The sequence below is a fragment of the Camarhynchus parvulus genome, chromosome 1 (assembly GCF_901933205.1).
Source record: "Camarhynchus parvulus chromosome 1, STF_HiC, whole genome shotgun sequence".
Classification (NCBI taxonomy): Eukaryota; Metazoa; Chordata; class Aves; order Passeriformes; family Thraupidae; genus Camarhynchus; species Camarhynchus parvulus.
The window spans coordinates 948,603-973,880 of NC_044571.1; the positions used below are offsets into that span (position 1 = coordinate 948,603).

The following is a 25,278-nucleotide window of genomic DNA, read 5'->3' on the forward strand; positions in this document are numbered from 1 at the left end:
TGCTGTAGTTTGAGGTGAGCTGATAAGGCACTGCCTTATTAAAATACTCCACCCAGCTGAGATTGAATATTTAGGTATCTTGCATTTAGGTATCTCACACCTGAGAATAAATTGCTTAAGGAGTTTATGTTTTCCTAGAGAGTTCTGTTCATAAAGTAGACAAGGAGCTGGGTGTAACCCCCAGGTGTGTGCACAGGGTAAGTTTGAGGGGGTCAGTGGCTCCTGTCCCTGGGAAGGGACAGAGGAAGGGACAGCAGCTGAGTAGCCTCATGTCACTGCTCCCTGTGTTTGGAGCCTGCCCTGTGCAGGAATCGGGGTGGGAGGGCTCTCAGGACTGTGGGCTTTGCCTCCCTCACTGGATTTTCTCTGCTCCACAGGCCCTGCTCGTGAGGAAGAGTTCCCTGGTTTGTTGGTGAGCCCCAGCTGCCTTCCTGCAGTGAGGATAAAGGTCTCTGAGCTGGTGCTCCTGCCTGCTGACTTTGTCCTGGCATCCTCAAGGATAAGCTCTGGGGATCTCCTTGGCTCCGCTCTGTCCTTGCCTCCTCTCCTCCTGGCCACACGGACTGATTAACTCATTTCATCTTTCCTGCTCTCACTTCATATAAGGATCTAACAACAGACCCTCTTCTGAAATGCCCCTTATCTTCACTTTAAAGCATCTTTTAAACAAACATCTCCTCCTTCTTTACCAAAGCAGGCAATGGGTGCAGAAGGTAATGACATCCCATGGTTTGGAATCGTTAAGGATTTCACACGTTGCTTCCAAAAATCCTGGGGGTGTGATAATCCTCACAGAGTAAATATCTACCTTGTGAATGACTTTAGCTCTTTAGAGAACAAATTTTTGACTGCTGGATTAGTGACAAAAATAAAAAGGAATGTTGCCTCTTGGGATCTTCATTTTTAAAGTGAGGTCCTGTTGGGCAGCAGAGGGGCCTCCATGACATCTTTGAGTGTCAGTGTAAAATAAAACAGAGGCTGCCATGGCTACATCTGAGCCTCCTAAACTGGCACTGCCACCACAGCTTCTTCTCAAGCCACATTCCTAAATAAAAGTTGCTAGGATACCATAGTGGGATGCACAAATAACACTGAGCTTCAAAACAAACGTGTGAAACCTAATCTTCACTCATATTTTGATATAAAATGATCAAATATTATTTAACAATAGCAGACATGGCTTGTTCTGTTACTGCTCCCACAGAAAGCTTTGTCCTGTATGTGATGAATTCTTTCATCTGACAGTAGTGCCAGAATGTGTTACTTCAGGGAGGAGAAGGAGGTGACTCTCGGAGTGAGTTGCCATCATGGTGAGTCCCTTGAGGTGGCCACAGTGTCACTGGGTCATCAGTCTGTGCTGATCAGCAGTGTGGGCTTAGTGGAGTGTGAATTTCACAAGGACCTTGAGATGAAGCAGGGCAGGGCTGGATGGGATCTTGGCAATGAGGAATTGTTCCCTGGCAGGGTGGGCAGGCCCTGGCACAGGGTGCCCAGAGCAGCTGGGGCTGCCCCTGGATCCCTGGCAGTGCCCAAGGCCAGGCTGGACACTGGGGACAGTGGGAGGTGTCCCTGCCATGGCAAGGGTGGGATGGGATGAGATTTAAAGGTCTCTCCCAAACCAAACATTCCATGATCATTTCCATCATACCCCTTATTTATTATGCTGCTGATTACATAGACTAATTTTTATTTATTGCAAAAGTGCAGATCCTGATTTTTAGATATAAAGAGAATGTTCACAAGCTGGGTAATGAAGAGTTTTTAACTATAAAAAAGAATACCTGGGATGGGACAGAATTTAGAAACAACAGGATGAGCTGCTCCTGTCCTGCAAAGCTTTTGCCTCTCACTCCTAGAGCACTTGTAGGGAAGCTTCTGTCCCCTGTTTCCAGCTGGAAGGGCTGGAGTTCCTTCCATTGGCTGGCTGCAGGGTCATCAGTGGGGCGGGAGTGTTGGGACAGGGACATTTTAACCAGGGGCTGCCAATCTTTGCTCTCTTTGTGCCTCTGAGCTCCCGAGTCCTGCTCTCCTCAGCCTGCTACACACAGCATACAGTGAGTAGTTTAAAATCATCCTGCTTTAAAGTGTTAACATTTTTAAATTTCAATTCTTTAACATTTTAAAAGTTAAAAGTTTTAATTTTTTTTTGAAAATCATGTTGTATATAGTTCAACTTCTTATTGATAAAATTTGCCTTAAAAAGTACAATTTAGTGGCCACTGGCTCTGGATACCATTGGCAGTGTTTATTTGACTTCAGAGACAGCTGCCTGCTGTGTGATCAATGCTCTTCTACCTTACTGTTATATTACTGAATTTATCTAATTCACCCCTTTGTTGTAGCCCTCATTCTTTTACCTTTCCTTCTTGCTTCAGTTGTAATATAAAAGAGTTGGTCATCATGTGGTTTCCCAATCATCTATACCATAACTGATAATTTTTAGCCTAACCTGAGCATTTTTATTGCAAGTAATCATGGAGGTTTATAATTAAAACATGTCTGTAACTTTCCAATATCTACATTTGGCCCAGCACTGGATTAGAAACCTGTTGGTCTCCCCCAGCATGGAACTACCATTAGATATTAGATCTGGCATGTTTAGTTGATAGCAAACAACTCAGTGTTAATTTTCTGCATTTTATCCCTCTATCCACATTTATTTTGATTTTGTTCTGGTGGGATGTTTTGCCTAATGCAGATATTTTCCCTCATCAGGGCAGCTTTAGTCAAGTCAAGCTGCAGCAGCTGATGTGAGGACAGGGCACATCCCTGCCTCATCTGAAAATCTGCTTTGGATGATTTTTCTGCTGGATTTTCTTTTGGGTTTTTTCCCCCCTTTTCTAAGATGTATTTTGTGTTGTTTTTCCCCCTTTTCTAAGATATATTTTGTATTGTTGTCATCCCCTCTTGCCCTCCTGCACAGGGGGCTCTGAGCTCACCTGTGCCCTGCCCACGTGTGGGTCAGTGACCGGCGGTGTGAAGAGGGTGACCCTGGTTGTGTGTTTTGTGTGCTGGGATTACATCAGGGGCACTCGTGGCTCCTTTTGTCCTGAACCCTCCTCTGGGCTCAGTTCCTCCCTCAGCAGTGGGAGAATGGGAGCTGATCCCTACAGCCAGGCTGGGAGAGCTGGGGGTGCTCACCTGGAGAGGAGAAGCTGCAGGGAGAGCTCAGAGCCCCTGGCAGGGCCTGAAGGGATCCAGGAGAGCTGCAGAGGGACTGGGGACAAGGCCTGCAGGGACAGCACCCAGGGAATGGCTGCCAGTGCCAGAGGGCAGGGCTGGATGGGATCTTGGCAATGAGGAATTGTTCCCTGGCAGGGTGGGCAGGCCCTGGCACAGGGTGCCCACCCTGGATCCCTGGCAGTGCCCAGAGCCAGGTTGGACACTGGGGCTGGGAGCAGCCTGGGACAGTGGGAGGTGTCCCTGTCCAAGGTAGGCAGGTTGAAATGGGATGGGATTTAAGGTCCCTCTCAACCCAAACCAAACTATGATTTTAGCTCAAAATAAGGACATACATAATTAGTTTATAAATTATGTCCTTCCTTCCTGGAATCCTTCCTGGAATCCTTCCTTCCTGGAATCCTTCCTTCCTTCCTTTCCTGTTTTCTGAATTCTGGTGGATTTTGTCAGTGCAAGTGAGCTCTTCCTTCAGTCAGTATGTGGGAGTACACGGGGCAGTGGGTCTCAGGGAGCAGAGGTTTCCAGGGCTCTCTCAGAGAACACGCTGTCCCTTTGCTGTGAGCCCCACGTGCGTAAGCTGGCTGTGCACACCCAGGGGATGACGTGGGCCCCCGTGCTCCCACTGGCCAGCACAATGGTTTTTCCAAACCTCACTGGAATGGGAGAGTGCAGTGGATGCCCCACTCTACCTTGTGTGAGTGAGCTCCTTTATTAATTCCACCTGTTGCTGGCCTCGTGGTTGTTCTCTCCAAGGAAAGCCAGAGCTGGAAGTTACTTCCTTGTCTCATTGCTTGGAGCCTTTCCTTTCCATGAGGTGTTCAGAGCTTTTCAGTTTTTGCCTCTAAAAGCTCTTGAGTGGCCCCATCCAGCTCCAAACACTCTGTGTTCATACCATGGGTGCATCAGAAGGGCTTTGACGGTTGCAGGTTTGGATTCTCCAAGGAATTGTTGCTCAGAGGGGCTGTGGACTCCCCATCCCTGTCCCAGGCCAGGCTGGATACTCGGGCTTGGAGCAGCGTGGCACAGTGGGAGGTGTCCCTGCCATGGCAGGGGTGGCACTGGGTGGGCTTTGAGGTCCCTTCCAACCCAAACCATTCTGGGAGTCTGTGATTCTTTAGGCTGCAAATCCCAGCCTGGTCAGTCAGCAGGGTTTTTTCCTCTATCCCAGATTTCCGTAAGTGGGAGCAGTTTCCAGTCAGACCCAGGATGGTTTTCCTGCTGTGCCCTGGGTCAGTTCAGCCTTAGGGGTTTAGTGTGTATCCCTGATGAAGTTTAGTGCGTATGTGATGAAGTTCTCCAGCACTTCATGGTCCCTGAAGCTCTCGCCCTCCCCACGTTCCCCAGCTGATTCCCACTGTTTTCCTGTGTCCTGGTGTCCTGCAGGGCCATGGCAGAACGGGTGCTGGTGATCGGCAGCGGGGGCAGGGAGCACGCCCTGGCCTGGAAGCTGGCCCAGTCCCCCCGCGTCAAACACGTGTTTGTGGCTCCAGGAAATGCAGGCACGGCTGACAACGGGAAAATCTCCAATTCAGGTAAAACCAAAAAAATTACCAATTTTAAATTTGATCATTCAACCAGGATGTTGCTGAGCAGAAATCACAGCTGGTAGTGTGAAAGGATGATGATGATGATGATGATGAAATAATGATGATGATTGTGGTGGTTTTAGTTTGAAGCTGAGTGGAAATATTAATTTTTGTATAGTGGTTTTGGTTTGCTAATTAAATTTGGTTTGCTGAACTAATATTTAAATCCTATTTTATGCCTTCATTTTTTTTATCTTGACTTTTTTTTTTCATTAAATAATTAAACCATACATCCCTACATTATCCAAATCACTTATCATCAATACTTTCAATTAACCTTCCTCTATGATTCCTAGTATCAAAAACAATGGCCAACTGTCATCATCATTTCATAACCACCCCAAAACAAACATAGAACCAACCCCAAAAATAATCCCCCCCCAAAAAACCAAACAAAAATACAAACCATCATCATAAATCATCAACCAATCACCCACCAAATTTTACATTCTTGTAGCTTATCAAAAGCATGACACTGAAGATGCCAAGATGGCTGCCATACCACACCCAAGGATAAAAGACTTAGTCCTAACCTTACTGTTAGTTTTTGCTAGGTAAAAAGCTAAAAAAGCTAATTAAAACTTTTTTTTTTTAATTTTAAGATTTACTGGTTAATGTATATAACTACAATCCCGTAAAAAATTAAAAAAAAATCCTATACCCTCCCCAAAAAATCTCTATTCCTAAAAATAACTAATTTTAGAAATGAATAATAAAAACTTTTACCCTTAACCAACTCATCTTTAAAACAACACCCTATAAATCAACATAACCCATAAACAAGCTGATGATGGATGGTGATGGATTATAATTTTTTAAGGTTTTGGGCATGTGAAAGAGATTTTAGATGCAGTTAAGAAGACAAAAAGTATCTGAACAAAGCCTTGTGTAAGTTGTGTAAATTATTTTATAAGATCTCAGCTGTGAAATCTCATTCTTTAGGTTTGGGTTTGGAGGATTCAGCCAGAGCTGTTCCTCTGGGAATCCAGCTCAGGATAGTTGCTGTGGTTCCACCTAAATTCCCTCTTGTGCACTCAGAAGTGTGTTGAAGCCCCATGATCCCCACAGCCTGTGACAAGAACGCTCTGTCACTGTGAGCATAATTCACTCCTTTGTCTTAGTGACCTTAAGAAATCAAGGTTATCTTCAAATATTTCTCTGTGTACTGCCTGCTTGGCTGGAGCTCTGACTGGCTGTAATTGAGACATTTCCTAGTTAGTAATTTTGAGAAATCAAGCTTCAGATGTTGCAAATTGAGCATCCAAAATGTGGAGCTGCATTTCAATAAAGCCTGCTCTGAGGTGCTGGCACCTAGGGAACCGGTCCAGACCACAGAGATTCCTGTGTCCTTTACACAACAGGTCCTGATTTGGGGGCTTTAACCTGCCTAAAACTTCAGTTTTCCCTTCAGAAGATGTGGTAAGATGTGGAGTTCAAGGTAACACATGGTGCATGTGAATGTGGATCAGACACATCCATTTGGTGCACTTGTGTTGCTGTGGGAGTAGCTTTGTGTGTTGTTGTCTCGTGGAAATGTGAGTGCTGCCAGGTCCCTGTACAGCAGGTGATTATTGAATAGAATTCCCTTGGAATGCTTAATTACAGGCCTTTGAAACAACTTTGTCCTGAATTTCCTTGTCCAGTCACAGCATCATGAGTGAGCTCCTCACTCCAGTTTTTTGCTCTGTTTGGCCTCTGAGGAGAGGCTTGGAAGGAAGAGCTTGACAAGATCAGAAAGTCAAAAAATCCCCTTTACCTTTGTGCTAAATGGGGTCAGTGCCAGGCTGCAGGAATGGGAATTCCAGCATTTTTTTTCAAGCTGTGCCTTTTTAAACTCCCCCTGGGTTTTTTCTCTCCTTCATCCCATAAAGAACATTGCACCAGTAGTGGGAAATGCTTGATCTCGAGCCAGGTCTATGAAATTTCCATGTGGAATAAATGGTTTTGTTCTGCACATGGGCTCACCTGTGCTTTGGGAGAGAAATCTTCACCACCCCAGGAAGAGCCTAGAATTTATGAAGAGTTTGACTTGTGTTGGTTTTTAAGGAAAGAATTTGTCTCACCTGTTTAGGAATTCCAGTGCTGTCACTGGGGATTGATTTAACTTGGGGTGGAAAATTTGGAACAGCCTGACAGAAGCACATGAGCCCTGTGATGTTGTGTGGGCAACAATACCTGGGATATCTGGGAATAGCTGGGAAATTCCTTCCCTGGTTTTTGGGTTTTTTTTTGGTACAATCAAGATTTGGCTCTGAAAGTTCATCCTTCCTTCGTGGGTCATGGAATTGCCTTTAATTAGGATTGCAGCTCTGGGTCTCTGGGATTACTGAAACCCAAAAAATGAGCTGAAAATTATAAATAACCTTAAATCTTTCAAACTTTGTATTCAAGTAAGAATTTTTTTGTGGTTGATCTGAGCTGGTAATTGTTTCCAGCAATAAAGTGGGATTTAGGTTGGGTGCCTAAATACAGGTTTGTATTTAATTTAGGTGGATTATTTTAGGGCAGTTTTGGTGCAGAAGCACTGACAATGGCTTGTTAAATGATCAGATGTGTCTGTGAATGGACTTCACCATCCTGCCACCTCCTTCTGTCACATTGTACCTCTCAGTGTAACTTGTGCGCTAAAATTTAAGCTCCACCCTTGAAATCCTTGGGCCAGGGTCCTCCTGTTTGGTTCCAAAGGAATGTTCAGCTGTTGTTTTAAGCAGTCAAACACAGCTACAGAAATGTCCCCTTTCAGCCAACAACCCAAGAAAAAGGATATTTGGGAGGAAAGTTAAAATCATGGATAAGCAACACAATTTGTTCCTTCCTGTTTGTTGTTAGGACATTTCTCCATCGTGTAAATCTTGTGCCACACTCACTGCTCATACCCTGAGATCAGACCTGCAGCAAGAAATCTGGGGTGAATTCCAGGCTCTCTCCTTTCCTGCTTGGAGAGGGACAAGGGGGAATGGCTTCCCCCTGCCAGAGGGCAGGGATGGATGGGATATTGGGAATTAGGAACTGCCCCCTGTGGAGGGCAGGCCCTGGCACAGGTGTGTTGTGCTTTTGGGTGAACCAGAAGTCAGCTGGCATCAGCTGCACATGGAAGTCAAGGAACAAAATACTTGGGCTGTGAAAGAGGTGCCAAGGAGGTGATTTTTATTTCTGTTCTATCTGGGTATTTCCCCACCCCACCTGAATAGGGTAAATCTATAACAAAATGTAGATTCTGTTGTGGAATCAGGAAATTTTATGGGATGGAATTGTTCCCTGGCAGGGTGGGCAGGCCCTGGCAAAGGGTGCCCAGAGCAGCTGGGACTGCCCCTGGATCCCTGGCAGTGCCCAAGGCCAGGCTGGACACTGGGCACAGTGGGAGGTGTCCCTGCCATGGCAGGGGTGGCCCTGGGTGGGATTTAAGGTCCTTCCCAGCCCAAACAAGCCTGGAGTTCAATGATTCTATGAATTTATTCATCCAGGCTAGGGGGAGCACAGTGGGACTGACCAAAATCCTGTCATCCCCTTCCTCTCTCATCACTCCCCAGAAACTGGAGGAGACCATCAGCTCCCAGTGTATTGCCATGTCCCAGGGGAAAGGACAAGAGAAAATGGCCCTAAATTATACCAGGAGAGGTCAGATTGGAGATTGGAAATAATTTTTCCCTGGCAGAGTGGTCAGGCCTTGGAAGTGTCCTAGAGGTGTGTGGATGTGGCCTTGGGGACGAGTTTGGGGTGCTGCTGGTGGCACTGGCTGGTCCTGGAGGGCTCTTCCAGCCCTGGTGATCCTGGGATCCTGTGCTCCCTTTGCCAGCCCCGTGCCCTGGTGGGTGCAGTCTCCTCCCTGCACAAGCAGCCAATCCCCAGTGGGCTCCTCTCTTTTCTCCCATCCCTGCAGACCTTGGCTTTGTTTATTCGTGATAAAAGCAGTGCAATTGCAGGGCCTTTTGCGTAACTTTTGGATCATGGGATTGACATTATTGTCTTTGGTGCAGGACGTTGCTTTTGTTTGCACAGTTTGGGCCATTCCAAGTGTCATCACACTGAATGTTTGGTTTTGGAAAGATAATGGTTGTAACAGCCCAAGCCCACATATCCTCAGCCATAATGACAGCACAGTGTCCTTCTTAATTAAGTTTAGCATCATGTAAAAAGTTCTGATTCCCCTTGCTTCCAGAGGGCTCAGTTTAGTGCAGTTTTTAGGTAGCACTACAGAAAGAAACAAAAAAAAAGAAAAAACATGAGTTGGAATTCTACCATCAGCCATTTGTTTCATCCTCAACACCCTGGGGGTCCCTTCAGCTCAGGACATTCTGGGATTCTGTGATTTATTACTCTGACAGTGGATGTCCAGCCAGAGCCTTTGCCTGGGGTTTGGGGCTGTGTTTTGGGTGAGTCTCTGTCAGTGTGAGCCTCACTACTCCAGGGTCCCAGTGACCTGGCAGCCCAGGAGAGGAGGCTGGGGAGTGCTCTGTGGTACCTCAGCGCTGAGGAGCACCTGTGGATGGGATCTTCCCCTGTTTTGTGTCTCCAACAGCTGTTCCAGTCAGTGACCACGCTGCTGTTGCCCAGTTCTGCAGGGACCAGGACGTCAGGCTCGTGGTGGTTGGTCCTGAGGTTCCTCTTGCTGCTGGTAAGAGACACAAGCTGGAAATCACAGCCTTCAGCATTTAGAAGAAAAGTAAATTTTAGTCCTCATCTGTGCATCACTCAGCAGTGTCTGAATGGAAACAGATCCTCTGGAGCAGTTTCCCTGAAATCCAGAGTTGTGCCGAGGTGAAAAGGAATTTCTGAAGGGCAGTGTGTGAGCAAGAAGGCCAGTTTTGGTTTTTCTATGGAGTTTTCATGGTTTGAAATAATTACAGTTTGAGTCTTGTTTAAAAAAATCTAATTATAAACATGCTGGTAGTTTTTCTGCTTAAACCTTTTGGCATCTTCACCAAAGACTTAATGTTGACTTTTAGCTCAAAGGTGTCATAAACCAAGGGGGGATTGTCATCCCTTCCCAAAGGCAGCACATCCTGAGGGCCTGCAGTGGTGCAGGGTTGCTGCTCCTGGTTCCAGTGAGTAAAGCAGGCACTGCAGACACTGATGACTTCTATTCCTGGCATTCCTGCTCCAAGGAATCAGTGCAGCTTGGCTGGCCTGACCCCCATAAATCATCTGGAGATTTATGTCATGTTTTGTGTTTAGGAATTGTGGATGACTTGACAGCAGCTGGGATCAAGTGCTTTGGCCCCACAGCAAAGGCAGCTCAGCTGGAGTCCAGTAAGAGCTTTACCAAAGCCTTTCTGGATCGCCATGAGATCCCCACTGCCAGATGGAAATCCTTCACTGATCCCAAAGCAGCATGTGCCTTCATCAACAGGTACAGTTCTGGTCATTTTAGACCATTTAGACCTGTACCAACAGGTACAGTTCTGGTCATTTTCTTACTGACAGTGTGCTGGATAGCCAAACCAATCCCATGATTGCTCAGGTATCCATACCTTTGGGATAGAACATCTGCAAGGGTTTAAAAGGATCACCTACCATGACTCTGCAAACTGCAGCAAGTCTGAGAAAAATGGTTCCTCCTGCTCTAAAATGGAATGCAAGTTCAGTGTTCAGTTCACAGGAGAATGTAGGACAAGCTGTTATTTTTTTGTCAGTCTGCCTGCTGGGGAAAGGCAGGGAGCAGCCCAGAGCCATCTGTGCTGGCTTCTTATCCCTTTTCTCCATCAAAAAAAAACCTGGAAAATTACTCAGCAACTGATGATCTGCTCATCACAGTGCAAGCCAGGTGACCCCAGATGAAATTCCCAAATGGAAATCAGTAATGAACAGTCAGGGAATTCCCTGGTGGGGAAGAGAGGCAGGAACCTTTCTCAGGCAGAGCATAACAAGAGGAGCCTGGTGTGATTTGTGTGTTATTCAATAAGGTTGCCATGAAAACTGAGAAGCACTTTGATTTTTCAACTCTTGAAATGTTCAAAATGTCCCTGCAAGGGCTGTTGGTGTTGAATGTCTGTCCTGTGCCTTGGCAGTGCCACCTTCCCTGCTTTGGTTGTCAAAGCCAGTGGCCTGGCAGCTGGCAAAGGAGTCATCGTGGCTTCGAGCAAGGAGGAGGCCTGCAGAGCTGTCACTGAAATCATGCAGGTGAGGAGGAATGCCTCACACCAAACCAGCTCCTCACCACCTCACAGCATCACAGATACTCCTTATTTCAAGGAATAGGAACACAGCTCTCAGACATCAAACCTTTTAACCTTTTCTTTGGCCAGCTCTGAAACTCTGTTGTATTTATGGCTTGAGGTGCAGTTCCTGTAGGCTAAAATAAAACCATTCTTCATGAAAGCCCCCCCTTATTTCACTTATTCATATATGCAATTCCTTCTTTTCTCACTGTATGAGACTCCTGCAACCCATCAGGTCCCACAGTGACCTCCTCAGTGATTGGGGTGGATCTTCACAAGCCCCATTAGGACCAAGCACTGCACTTCAATGTGCAGTCAAATTCTCTGGGATTATTTCAAGTGAAGCTCACACTGAGGAAGGATATTCCACAGATGTATTTGGAGCATCAAGATTTGAAGTGAGGCCAAGTGAAGTAATTTGATCTGCCCAGTGAGGAGCACAGAGCTGAGGCTCCCAGGTCAGGCCCTCAGCTGGTGTCAGCAGCACAGCACCCTGAAATTCCATGGAGCTCTGCTGATCCATGGGACACATTCTGGGACACACTTGTGCTTCAGGGGTCAGGGCATGGGTGCTGCAGTCACATTTTGGGGGTCTATGGTCACTGCACAGTTCATGTCTGAACAGGGCCCAACGTTTTCTACAACAAACCTGAGTTAGAGATTTCTAGAGACCCCAAAATCACCTTGGCAGGGTGGGCTGGTTGTTCTTAATTTCTTAATTATCCAGAATATGCAGTCAGGTTCAAACATTGCACTGGGATGTGAGAATCTTGCTCCCTTCCCAGGTGTTGTATAAAATTGCACTTTTTTATCCAGTGAAAGTGCAGACTGGAGACTTGGCTGTCACTGCTGTTGGGGTGAATTTCAGAAGGCAGAGCATGAGGAATTGCTCAGTAATCACAAATACCCTCTGCCATGTGAAAATACTCAGTAATAAACCCTGCATTTATTTAAGAATAAAGAGAGAAGAGGAGTAGGGATTTCACCACTGCTGACATCTCTGGAGGGAAGAATGGATTCATCATCTCAAACCTGTGCTGCATTTTTGGCTGTATTAAAAATATCTATTTCTTATTGCATTTTCAGTAGTTTAAAACTGAAACAGAACTAAAGAGATTTTGTTTCACTGTAGGATAAGAGTTTTGGCACAGCTGGGGAAACTGTTGTTGTTGAAGAACTTCTTGAAGGAGAAGAAATTTCTGTAAGTGCATCTCACTGTAACACTTTGGTTCTACCTGTTCTAAATTGGTTGGGATTCACTAAGTGCCTTCACCTACAGAGTGAGGATTTTATCAGTTAAATTAAAACCATTCCCTGCTAATAAATAAAATTGTATTGGTTAGAGACAGCTGTGTGGCTTATTTTGGATCCTTGCTGGTTTTATAATTAGCATTGTAAAATGTTTTGAGTACTGCTTCCATTATTCCAACATTACCCAGTTTGAGTGCACAACATCCTCCAGTTCCAGAAGATGCCAGCAGCTTTGTTATTCTGAAGATACTGAGGATAAAAACAACTGCTATAGGAATAATTTATAAATATTTCACAAGGAAATAAATTTATCAGCAAGGAAAAGGAAGTCTTGAAAGGGATGACATTCCTTCCTTCCTTCCTTCCTTCCTTCCTTCCTTCCTTCCTTCCTTCCTTCCTTCCTTCCTTCCTTCCTTCCTTCCTTCCTTCCTTCCTTCCTTCCTTCCTTCCTTCCTTCCTTCCTTCCTTCCTTCCTTCCTTCCTTCCAAGGGGAAAGGAAAAAGTCATTTCCATCATGCAGTATTTTAATTATTTTTTTAAAACCTTTTGAGTGCTTCTTTTCAATGCAACTGCTGGTGGTATAATTTTTCTAGGTTTTATTGATTTCTGAAGGAAGGTCACACAAAATGAGTCCCTGCTTACTGAGGAGAACCCAAATGCTTTGAACCCCATCATTTACTTTATCAGGGAGGCAGAGTTTATCCTCTTCAATATCCCTTTGTCACACTGAGAATCAGCTCTAATTGCACTTTAATTGTAACCATCTCAGGAACTTTAAGTGCTGTCCTTGTTTCAGTGCCTGTGTTTCAGTGACGGTGTCACCATTGCCCCCATGCCCCCAGCCCAGGACCACAAGAGGCTGATGGATGGAGATGAGGGCCCCAACACAGGAGGGATGGGAGCTTATTCCCCAGCTCCTCAGGTGAGGAAGGACTGATGAGGAAGGGAAAAGGGAGTGGGAGGGGATTTTTCAGTGCAGCTGTCACTGAGCCTGTGGGGATGGTTCATTCCAGCAGAGGAGCAGGAGGGAATGAATGGGCTCTGCTGGATGGAAATTGCTGCCCAAAGCAGCCAAGGCCAAGTAAATCCCCAGCTCCACAAACCTCTCTAAAGAAGAGGGTATCTCCACTGAATTACCTGGGATTCCAAAGTGGGCAGTGTTATTTCTGCAACCTTGTGTCTGATTGGGATTTAAGTTATGAAATGCTGCTCATCAGAACCAAGGGCCTAAACCCACAGTTTTGCTTTGTGCCAAACAAAGCTCATGGTGAATTTTGGATGTGGCTTAAGGTAGTTTGGGGTTTGTTTGATAGGGAACTTCTGTTGGCAGAAATAGAGAGAAAAACATTCTTAGCTTTCCATTGGAGTGAGCAAGAGACCATCCCAGAATTCTGCTTGGGTCTTAAAAACACAAAAACAAGCCTTCCCTTTTTACAAACACTGGTTTCCAATCCTTTTTTGTCAGATTTCTAAAGATCTGCTGCAGAAGATCAGGGAGACTGTTCTTCAGAAGACTGTGGATGGCATGAGGAAAGAAGGAGTCCCCTATTTGGGTATGTACCAAACATTGGGATTTTTAATCATAAGGAGAACAGTCTTTTATTTTCCTTTTTCCTCTGTAGCCTGACTCACACTGCAGGTTAAGGGAAACAACTTTGATTTATTAGGAACTGGGTTTGGTACCAGCCTTGATTCAGAGTCCATGGAAATCAACAGAGGTCATGAACAGGGGATAATTCCTCAAGTGAGGAGGAGCAGAAAGGAAAATGTTCCAAAATAAGCTGTTAATTTGTGACAACTATTTCTGCCTGATTTATTTTTTGCCATTTCTAAAATTCACTGAGCACAGGTGGCAGCCTTTTAAACCCTGTTATCAACAGATTCTAAACAAGTGAGTTCCTGAGAGATCTTTATGTATTATGTTCTGTACCAGGTGTGCTTTATGCTGGATTAATGCTCACCAAAGATGGGCCTAAAGTTCTGGAGTTTAACTGCAGATTTGGTGACCCAGAGTGTCAGGTGAGTTATTTTGTACAATTTGGCATTATGGGAGGAGTAAAATCTGTGACCATCTACCACTGTCGTTAACCAGATCTGGGGTGAATAATCAGAATTTTAAATCACCAAGATTTAAAACATTTGGGTTGTTTGTTCAAGGCAGAAGGTCTGTAAGGAAATTGCTCCATTCCAGAGAGGATTTCAATAGGCTGGACTCAAATCTGGGCTTTGCAAAGGTCAGCTTGAGAAGAGCTCAGCACTTCCCTGTCTTTTCTGGAATGGATTCTGGATTTTTCCTTGCTCCCTGTTGACAAGTGAAACAAAACTCTTAATTTCTGTTCTTCAGAACAAATGAGGTTCTTTGTCCTCACCCTTTCCTTTCCATATGTAGCAATTCTTTTATCCACAGAAATTCTCTGCAAGGATGAGTATTTTTAAGATTATCTCTCACATTATCCACTGCATGTCTGATGTGTGAAAGTACAATATGTGGGCATGTTTAATGCTGCTTTTACAGCTGCATTGGTGTCTTTCCAAGGCCAGGGAAGACAATGACCCCATTTGATTTGCTGCTGTGTGTTCCTGCAGGTGATTCTGCCCCTGCTCAGGAGTGACCTGTACGAGGTCATGCAGGCAGTGCTCAACAGGAGGTTGGCCAGCTCCATGCCAGCCTGGAGAGAGGACAGTGCAGCTGTGACTGTGGTCATGGCTAGTCAAGGCTACCCAGGGACTTATCCCAAGGGCTTGGAAATAACAGGTAAATAGAGCAGGAGGAGCTGCAGGAGGCTCATTCCCCCCCTGGCCTCTCCCTGTTCTCTGCTGCTGCATGAAGGTGAATCATGGAACTGAGATTCATAGAAACCCTGGTTCTGGGTCAGCAAGAGCAGCTGGATTTTCACACATCTCAGTTTATTTTGGTGTATTTTCAGTTCTCCATGCTGATGTTATTTGATATTGGCACAGCATTGATATTTAATGCCTGCTGCAGTCAGGTGGTTCTGATCAGGGTTCTTGGGTCACGTTGATGCTGATGTTTATGTCACTGAGGCATAAAACCCCAGCTGCAATCAGATGTTGTGTGCCAGCTAAACACCTCTTCCCACATCCCTGAGCACACAGCTAGGCTTGTCTCTCCTCCAGAGGTATTTTTTACAGATTTATTCCCATTTCCCAGCAGGATCACCCTGACTTTGCCTGTAGTTTTCAGACAAAAAATGTTCGGTCTCTCACTGAGAGCATTCTAACCAAGAGCTGATGTTTTTCCCCCCACCCACAGGGCTTGCCAAGGCCAAGCAGCTGGGGCTGGAGGTGTTCCACGCAGGCACAGCCCTGCAGGATGGCAGGCTGGTGACCAGTGGGGGCAGAGTGCTCACAGTCACGGCCATCAAGGAGGACCTGCCCGCGGCGCTGCAGGCGGCCAACCTGGGGGTGGCTGCCATCCACTTCCAGGGAGCCATCTTCAGGAGGGACATTGGCCACCGGGCCATAGCCTTCCTCAGGCAATCCAGGTAGACATTCCCAATCCCTGGCATGGCAGTAACGGGGCTGAAAAGGAGCTAAGGACATCCCTGGGTGATATTAATAACTGCTGCTGATATTCTGTGTAACTCTGGACAAGTTTGAACCCCATCCTTGTACTCAACATCACCAAGACAGCCAAGGCAGGAATAGTTTGAATGCCTGATGTTGTTACTCTCCTAAATCTGAGTTAAACTACAGTGACAAACACACAGGAATGATCCGTGTTGCTGCAGTTGTTAGGCCTGGTTTAGGGAAAGTCAACTTCTGCTTCTTGGGCTTTGGATCACAGATTTGCTCTGGGTTTGTTTTGGATCACAGATTTGCTCTGGGTCTGTTTTGGATCACAGCTTTTGCTCTGGGTTTGTCTTGTCCAGAAGTCTGATATTCAATATCATGAAGTGAAAAATCATTTAATATCATGAAATGTGATCCCAGCCCCAACCTGCCAGAGCTCCAGGAGTGTTTGGACAGGACTGCTGGGGATGCCCAGGGTGGGATTTTGGGGTGTCTGTGCAGGGCCAGGGCTTGGACTGCACGATTCCTGTGTGTTCCTTCCAGCTCAGGAGATTCTGGGATTTTATATATTAACAAAGTTCAAGCTGGCTTATTGGTTCTTTTTTAGCTTTTAGAAATGGTTAAAATCACCTTGAACCCCCCACCTTGTTGGGATTTACATTTTGCTGGCATAGCTGCCTAACACCAGGGTAGGATTCATCCCTTCTTCCCATTCTCATTCCTTTAATTGGCTCAGTATTTACTGTAAGACTGGAGATCATATGGGTGTGGGGTTGATTTTTTTTTTTTAATAGTAGGGAGTCTTGTTGTCTCTTTAATGCTCCTGAAAGCTTCTTGTCGTTTTTAAACTCATTTTTACCTAATAAGAAACTGCTCTGCTCCAATGAGCTCCCAACATGTCTTTTCCCAAGGGGTTATTTTGTAGACTGGGAAGCACATCAGTGACAGTTCTGTTGCTGCTGGCAGTGTATCCTGATTAGCATTTTGTAAAATTATCATCAATAAACTTCCTAAAAGAACAAGGGTGTTGGTATTTAGTCTTCTTTCTCTCTCAAGTGCTCTGCATCTGTTGACAAATTGATGTGAAAAGGTGGAATTGGGATTTGTAGCAGAAAAAAAATAAAAAACCAGGTCAGTGAGGCAAGAGGAGGCTCTTGGAGCAGTTCCCTCCCACCCCTGGGCCAGCGGGGCTCCTGCCTGGAATGGCTGCCTGGAGCATCCCTCCTGCACAGGGAGGCTCCTGGGGCTTCTGCGGCACTGCCCTGGAGGCAGCACAGGGGTGCTTCAGCCCCAGAACCCCAGACTGGGCTGCCTTGGGAAGGACCTTAAAGCTCATCCTGTTCCTGCCATGGCAGGGACACCTTCCCCTCTCCCAGGGTGCTCCAAGGCCCAGAGTCCCCTTGGGACTCAGTGGAGGAAGGGGGATGGCTCTGGAAGTCAGGACTCAGCTCCTCTTGGCAGCCTGGCAGGATCCAGTCCTGAGGCATTTCACCTCAGGAAAATAGCCAGAATGCTTAATGAAAAGTATTCCAGAAAATTTAAAGAATTAAAGATTCATTTAAAGAATCAAAGCAAAAAAAAAAAAACAACTTAACAAATCTGAAATACTCCTAAAAACATGGTGCAAATCTGGTGGACATTTATCATATTCAGACTGAAAGGAGCTGACTTTGATCTCTGGTTGTTGCAGGCCAATATTTCCTTGAGTCTTATTCACAGCCTGAACAGCTGCCTGGGGTAATTCTTGTCCTCTTGCCAGTTTTTGGGCAGGGTATGCTGGGAGTGCAGACACCTTGGCATTTTCCTGGCAACGCTTCTCCTGGGCCAGTTCTTCTGGCACTTGAAGTCTTTATCAGTTCCAGATATTCCAGCAATGATCTTCACCACAGAAATACCTTTGACCCTAAAAAAAACCTCCCACATCTTAAAATAAGATTTAATAGGCAGAGTGCAAAAATATTTACTCCATTTAGTGCAATTGTAGGCATTTGTGTCTGTCTCTGACTTTTCCGTGTTTGCTGAATTCTTGACCTGGTTCCTGAGATGGGTTTTGTGGGTTAACTGAATTTTTTTGTTCAGCTGAGTCAATTTTAAACGGGTTTCAGTTGTTTTGTTGTATTTGTCCTTGTTAATCAACACCCTTAGAATTTAAACCTCAGGCTGAATCCATCCACAGGAGAGAGAAAACAGGGATGGATCTAAAATAGGGATGCACCTGGTTCATGCCACTGACAGCCTGGGAGTAACAACTGCTCAACTGGCACGAGCTGTTTGCTGCAGTGAAAAGTCATTAAAGTCCCTGTCCCCAGAATGGAAAAGTCCTTCTGTAAACATGAGCTGGTGCTTCGTGTCCCAGGGAGCTCTGGGGACACACAGGTGACACCAGTTTGTACCAGGGTGTTGATCTTACGTAAACCCCACCCAGAGCTCACAGACATCTCCTCTAGTTTCCTGAGCCCCACCTTAGAACCTGGGTCTTTTGAAGGAAATCTATTTTATATTCTTTAATAGAAAGCCCACAGAGGCAAGAAAGGCATGGCTGCTTCTGAGGTGGGGTCATTGCAGTGACAAAGAGAGGCAACCTTAAAGCTGCAGCTGGAAAACCCTGGAAGGATCCTGGGGGTTATTGATTCACCTTGTGCATGGAAAAGTGACTTGAGCTCAGCCCTGCTCTGACCCAGCTGTGCATTTCTGTGCTTGGTTTTGGTTTGGGTTGGTTTCGTTTGGAGCTTTCACACTGATGCCTCAAGGCCTGGAGGTGGCACTCAGAGCTCTGGGCTGGGGACAAGGTGGGGATCAGTCACAGCTGGGACTCCATGGGCTGTGTGGATTCTGTGTGGATTCAAACCCTGCAAAACCAGGTCTCTGCTGCCTGTTTTACCTTGTTGTCAGGGGTTTGGTTGTTGGGTTTATTTTGGGATTTGACTGTATGATGCCAATGCTCTGCTAGCATCTTCAAAACTCAGAAATTATCCCCCTACTGCTCCTGGCAGTGCCTCCTCAGACAGCAGGATGGGATTCTGCACAGTTCACCCACTCAGGGATGTAAAGAAGTAAATATTATTTGAAAATACATTCAGTAATCAGCTGCCATCCCATTTCTCCCCACTCTTCCAGAGGCCTGACTTACAAGAACAGTGGGGTGGACATTGAAGCAGGGAACACTTTGGTGCAGAAGATCAAACCCTTTGCTGCAGCCACATCAAGGTCAGGTAAGTCAAGAACCTTCTGCTCTTGCTTTGGTCACTTCTTGGCAGTGAGTTTACCTTGATCTTGAGAAAAAGCTCATATTTATGTGTCGTGCCTGTTTCTAGGTGACACAAGAAAACCAGTGGTAAGCAAATGCCTGTGATTTTATTGCAAATGCACAGCTTTTAACCCCCAAATGGCTCTAAGCTCCACCTCCTGAATGCCAGGAGTGTCAGAGAGCACAGTTCAGCACTGTGTAAGGATAACTGCAAGCAAACATTTCACCATTAAGTACTGAGTTTGATTCCATGGATTATTATTTCTTGCACAGTGAACTCCACTATTTGGGGGATGAATGTTTAGACAGGTTATGAGATGTGGAATTCCTGAGATAGATGTGGAACTCACCTCTTTTGCTCAGTTGAATCAGCTTTGATTCATCCTTGGGTTTGGGGTTCAGGCATGTCTTGCTCCAGCAAGTCCTTGTAATTCTGCAGACAGATTTGAAATATTCATTTATGGAATGGCCCTTTTATTTCAAATGAACTGAGAACCTTCTAATGGAGTCAGGTATACATAGAGGGAAAAATAGAGATGGAATTCTCACACCAGTACAGCAATCTTACCACAATTCCTCCTGTGTTTAGAGAAACCTTAGTGCAAGGGGGAAACCTCTCAGTTACAGGAATTACTGACTGCTCAGTCACAAAGTTGGGGATTTTTAGGCTTAGGCTAATGATGAATTAAAAAGGCAAAGCCAACCTAAGCAGATTAGGAGCTCTTCAGTGAAGAGCTTCTAAATGGCAGAGAAAAGTTTCCTGGTGACAAAGCAAAGTCGTGTTGCCAAACCTTGGAGAGAATTTATGGTGGAGATGCTGGAGAAGCCCCTGGGAGTAAAGCTGAGCTGTTTCTCCTTTTCCTGGCTGGCAGGCTGCAATGCAGAGCTTGGAGGGTTTGCTGGGCTCTTTGACCTGAAAGCAGCTGGTTACAGAGATCCCATCCTGGTGTCTGGAACCGACGGCGTCGGCACCAAACTCAAGGTAAGGTGGAAATCCACCCAAAGGAGGAAAAACAGCACAGAAGGGAAAAGGTTCTGTCAGAAAATAGCAGCTGTCCTGGAAAAATACCTATTGGTCTTTCTAAAAAGGGGATGGAAACTGAAATTGCCCTTCTTCAGGCAAAAGAATCAAATACCTGTAAGTAACCAGATATGCTGATGTCTGATAATAGCAACTGATATGATAATATCAACCATCAGAAGTTGATATGATAATATCATCACTAAATATCAGAAGTTGATAAGATGCCTAAAATAATTGAGTTTTAAATATTAAGAATATAATCGGGAATCTTGTTTCACAAAGGCAGCATCTCCATCCCCAAAAAAGATTAATTGATGGGAAAAAAAACATTTAATCCCAGGTTTGCTGTTGTGTTTGGGCTCCAAGGAAACCCTTTTGCAGCATAGTTTCCTTCTCAGTGCCTTTTGGATTTGCCAGTGGAGACAGGAATAATTCCTGAAGAGAGTGAGGAGAGGATAATAAAGAAAGCTGCTCCTCAAAGAGCACCTGGAGGGATTCTGCTCCATTGCTCACAGACTCTGCTCTGTGATTTCAGTCCCTTGCAGACCCTGCCTGTGCTCCAGGGGCCCAGAGCTGATCCCAGGCTTCTCCCTTGTTTTGCAGATTGCTCAGGAGTGCCAGAAACACGACACCATCGGGCAGGACCTGGTGGCCATGTGTGTCAATGACATCCTGGCCCAGGGAGCTGAGCCCCTCTTCTTCCTGGATTATTTTGCCTGCGGCAAACTCGACGTGGAAGTGGCTCAGGGCGTCATTGCAGGAATTGCTGATGCCTGCAGGAAAGCTGGATGTGCTCTTTTGGGTAGGAACCCTTCTCAGGGGGATCTGAAAAACCTTCTGCAAGGTCTCTTAGTTGGTTTGAATGCAGTGGAAGTGGAAGTGAACTCTGTGGAAGAATCTGGGAGGAGGAAAAAAGCCAAGTGTTCCATGTCTTTGCTTTCAGGAACTTGATCTGAATCACAGTGGGAGACAGTGCTTTAAAAGTTTAGGTTAAATTGAGATTGGTTTTAGGTACAGATTTAAGTTAGATGTTGAGAAAATGTTCTGTCCTTTTTTCCAAATTTTAGGGAAGTTAGGAACACAAGTTCTTTCTCAGTGGGTGTCAGTTTGGGTTTGTTTATAAGCTTTGGACAAGAAGCTCTTTATGCTCTGATTTACTTTTTTCCTGCATGAACTGTTGGTCAGCTTTATGTTTGTTTTAAGGTGTTCTCTGCATTTATCAAATATAATCACCCCATTCATGCTGCAGCAAGGCCTGTGTTAGGTGAGACCTTGTGATGAAACCACCAAAATGTCAAGATTTTATTTCCAGTTCAAGACTTTCAAACCCCACAAGCCTTTCTGCAAGAGCTGAACCTTCAGCTCAACAAATTTAACTCATCACCCCCCTGATAGTGAGGGGGTGAGGGCTCATCTCTTGCCTGGTTTTGCACAATTAATTAACTGTGGATTTAAGTGGTGGGTGGCCAAGCACTTCTCCATCCTCCATTTGATCCAGCCCTTATTAAATACAGCTGAAACACCAGGACTGAAAAAAGCAGGTGAAGCTGGAGCACAGGGCAGGGAGTGCAAAGTGGGAAGAGGAGAGAAAAAGGGAGGATTTTACCCAGAGCAGCTGGGGCTGCCCCTGGATCCCTGGCAGTGCCCAAGGCCAGGCTGGGCACTGGGGCTGGGAGCAGCCTGGGACTGTGGGAGGTGTCCCTGCCAGGGTGGAATGAAATGAGCTTTAAAATCCCTTCCAACCCAAACCAGGAACGAGATGAGCTTTAAAATCCGTTGAACCCAAATCATTCTGGGATCCCATGATTAAAGCCAGGCTTTTTCAGCACCTCTTTGCTGTGTTTTGGTCCCCAGGAGGAGAAACGGCCGAGATGCCGGGCATGTATCCCCCCGGCGAGTACGACCTGGCCGGCTTCGCTGTGGGGGCCGTGGAGAGAGGGCAGATGCTGCCCAAGCTGGACAGGATCACTGAGGGGGACGTGGTCATTGGGGTGGCATCTTCTGGGGTGCACAGCAACGGCTTCAGCCTCGTCAGGAAGATCGTGGAAAAGTCCTCCCTGGATTTCTCTTCCCGTGTCGGTGTCTCCGGGGATCAGACTCTGGGTACTGCTTCCTCCTGAGCTTCCTCCCAACAGCTGGCACAGTAATTCTGTCTGGGCCTTTGAAACTTTTCTCAGGCACAAAAAAAAATCATTCCATCTTTAGCATGTTTTCTTTTCCTGTGAGTCACGTGTGCAGGGAAGAAACAAAGGGAGGGGGATAAATAATTAATTGTGGGTTAAAATTAAAAACTTAGAACTTCGTGTTTCTCTCTAGTACAATGCTCATTACTATCCAAATTGCTATTTTGAGATTTCCCCTATTTTGTACTGATTCCCATTTCTCTCCATGCTTTTTCCCTCTCCCCTGGGCAGGAGAGCTCCTGTTAACCCCAACCAAGCTCTACAGCAAGACCCTGCTGCCTGTGCTGCGCTCGGGCCACGTCAAAGCCTACGCCCACATCACCGGAGGGGGCCTGCTGGAAAACATCCCCAGAGTCCTGCCAGAGTCCCTGGGTGTCGTTTTAGGTGAGAGAGAAAGAAAACTGTGGAAAAATCCTCACCTTAATGTGCCTTGCTGTGGAAGCCTGGAGCCACAGCAGATGATTTGTGCTGTAGGAGCTGGATGTGGATGTCTAGAAATGTTTGAGTTTTTCCTTGTACCTGAACCAGAGCCAGTCAAAACTCTTGGTGGTGGAAAGACTGCTCCCTATTGAATTCCTTCCCCTGGGGGTGTTTGGGATTGGATTTCATAGGACACTTGCAAAAAGAAAACAACCTTACCAGCATTCCCAAGTCAGCTGCACCATTTGCAATTCCCTACGAAATTATTGCTAATTAAATGATACTCATGAAGTTTTCAATTAGCATTCAGAGGTGGTTGTGAGCTCAGGGAGAGCTCCTGCTGTTTGGCTTCATTAATCCTCAGCACTGTCCCCTCAGGTGTGCTGGAAAGGGTTTCACTGCTGGGGAAGGTGAGGCACGGAGAGGGAAATGGCTGGCACAGGTTGTGAGAGCTCACGGGGTTGTACAATAAAATAAGGAATTAATAGTGAGTTCTGAACTCATGAACTGCACATAAATCATTTTCCACTGTCCACTGATAAATGTTTCTGTGTATATGCACCTCTGCTCTGGAGCCAGGCTGGCAGAGCTGGGGGGGCTCACCTGGAGAGGAGAAGCTGCAGGGAGAGCTCAGAGCCCCTGGCAGGGCCTGAAGGGATCCAGGAGAGCTGCAGAGGGACTGGGGACAAGGCCTGCAGGGACAGCACCCAGGGAATGGCTGCCAGTGCCAGAGGGCAGGGCTGGATGGGATCTTGGCAATGAGGATTTAAGGTCCCTTCCCACCCAAACCATTCTGTGATTCCATGAATCTGTAGAAATTGGGGTAGAACCATTTTAAAAGAGAACATGACAAGAAAGAAATAAATTTCCTGTCCTTGGAATTCCTTTTCCTGTGCCTTGGCCAGAAGCATTTTTGTGCTGCTGTAAATCATCCTCACCTGCTTGGAACTGGGGCAGTGGGGGATTTTTGTGACAGATTTTGCCTTTTAACACCCCAGTAATTGTAGTCCATTGGTAGCAATTCCCACTCTTGATCTGTATTTCCAATTCTCTTCAGATGCTCTCACCTGGAAGATCCCTGAAATCTTCTGCTGGCTCCACAAGGAAGGGAACCTCTCTGAGGAGGAGATGGCTCGGACCTTCAACTGTGGGCTGGGGGCAGTGCTGGTGGTGCAGAAGGAGATGGCCCAGCAGGTCCTCAGGGACATCCAGGGACACGAGACCGCCTGGATCATTGGCAAAGTGGTGCCCCTGCAAAAAGGTTACTGCAGCTTGATCTTCCTTGGGGGGAAATCAGCAGAAATAAGAGGCAGAGGGAAATTCCCTTGTTTGGGAGCCTTCATGAAGTGAAAACTTCTTGACTGGCACCTCCCTGACTTTTTTGGGGGGTATTGAACTGACAGTTCATTAATCTTTCCATGGGTGCTTTTCTCCCCTCTCTGTTTCTCCCTTTACTGACACTTTGTTTTGCTGGTTTTTGGGTTTTTCCTTGTGCCTGCTCAGGCTCTGACAACGTTAAAGTCCTCAATCTGCATCGGGCCCTGCAAGCAAACAGGTCCCTGTGTGTGCAGAGCCACATCCAGGGCAAGATCCAGACAGGCAAAATGAAAGTTGCTGTCCTCATCTCTGGAACAGGTGAGTTCTGCTCTTTCCTACCCTGGAATCCAGACTGTGCAGAAGGTAACTTCAGCTTGGATTTAAAACCCCTGCAGTTCTCCATGGGCACTCTGGCAGGCTTCTAGCAGGCAGGAGAGATGTTGTGCTTGGACTGATGGCAGTCACAAACCTCTGTTAACCTCTGCTGCAAACTGTGACTTGCTCCTGTGTTCAGTTTATCCCCAAACCTCTGCAGGTGTCCAGATTCAGGCTCCCACTCTGGTCCCTGTAGGAACAGCAGCATCATTTCACAGACAGAGCAGAAGTTCTTCTTGCCATGTAGGCACTCCAACTATTCTATTTCCAGTGTTCCCAATCACTAAGGCCACCAATCCAGTGCTATAAATTACAGTTTCCAAGTGCAGCTGCCAGGAAAGGCCTTCAGCTGTCTGAATCAGCTCCCAGCAAATCAATTAAAAAAGGATTAATGTTTCATCAGAGCTGTTTGCTTTGGTCTCCCCCACAGTGCTGCTTATTTAAAGCCTCTTCCAGCTGTTCCCTCTATTTATTCTCAGGATCCCTGAGTTATTCTCTCTCCCCCAGGCACAAACCTGGAAGCCCTCATCAACAGCACGAAGAAAGACACCAGCTATGCACAGATAGTTCTGGTTATCTCCAACAAACCTGGCGTGGAGGGGCTGAGGAAAGCTGAGAGAGCTGGGATTCCTACAAGGGTGAGCATTTCCTTTTGTAATTAGCCACCATTGCCTGGGACTCCAGCAGGAAGGTGCTGATGAGTTTTATGGGGTGACACATGGGCTGATAGGGAGCCTTGGCTTTTCTTTTTTGGTTTGTTGTGAACTTGTGCCTAGAGGCAAAGTACCTGACAGCAAAATCCTTCCTTTTCTCCTTCTCTGGCAGCAATCCTGATGCTTTGGGGACAGTTGTTACATTAAACCAGCATAAAGTTTTCAGTTACAGCTTAAACTTTGTCAGTTGTTTGACAGGCCCTGGCACAGGGTGCCCAGAGCAGCTGGGGCTGCCCCTGGATCCCTGGCAGTGCCCAAGGCCAGGCTGGACACTGGGGACAGTGGGAGGT

At 46.2% G+C, this 25,278-nt stretch overlaps 1 protein-coding gene across 1 annotated transcript in view; it reads left to right on the plus strand.

Annotated features, from left to right (window-relative positions):
• Positions 1–25,278, plus strand: part of GART (phosphoribosylglycinamide formyltransferase, phosphoribosylglycinamide synthetase, phosphoribosylaminoimidazole synthetase) — a 34,590-nt gene that overhangs the window by 3,737 nt on the left and 5,575 nt on the right. Inside the window, 19 exon segments of the mRNA XM_030956899.1 lie at positions 378–448; positions 4,564–4,712; positions 9,286–9,381; positions 9,942–10,116; positions 10,775–10,886; positions 12,057–12,125; positions 12,972–13,097; positions 13,641–13,728; positions 14,109–14,194; positions 14,762–14,930; positions 15,450–15,681; positions 18,827–18,921; positions 19,829–19,938; positions 20,584–20,782; positions 21,835–22,083; positions 22,395–22,547; positions 23,641–23,844; positions 24,087–24,218; positions 24,783–24,913. Of these exon segments, the coding sequence (XP_030812759.1) occupies positions 4,568–4,712; positions 9,286–9,381; positions 9,942–10,116; positions 10,775–10,886; positions 12,057–12,125; positions 12,972–13,097; positions 13,641–13,728; positions 14,109–14,194; positions 14,762–14,930; positions 15,450–15,681; positions 18,827–18,921; positions 19,829–19,938; positions 20,584–20,782; positions 21,835–22,083; positions 22,395–22,547; positions 23,641–23,844; positions 24,087–24,218; positions 24,783–24,913 (2,571 nt within the window). The 5' untranslated portion in view covers positions 378–448; positions 4,564–4,567.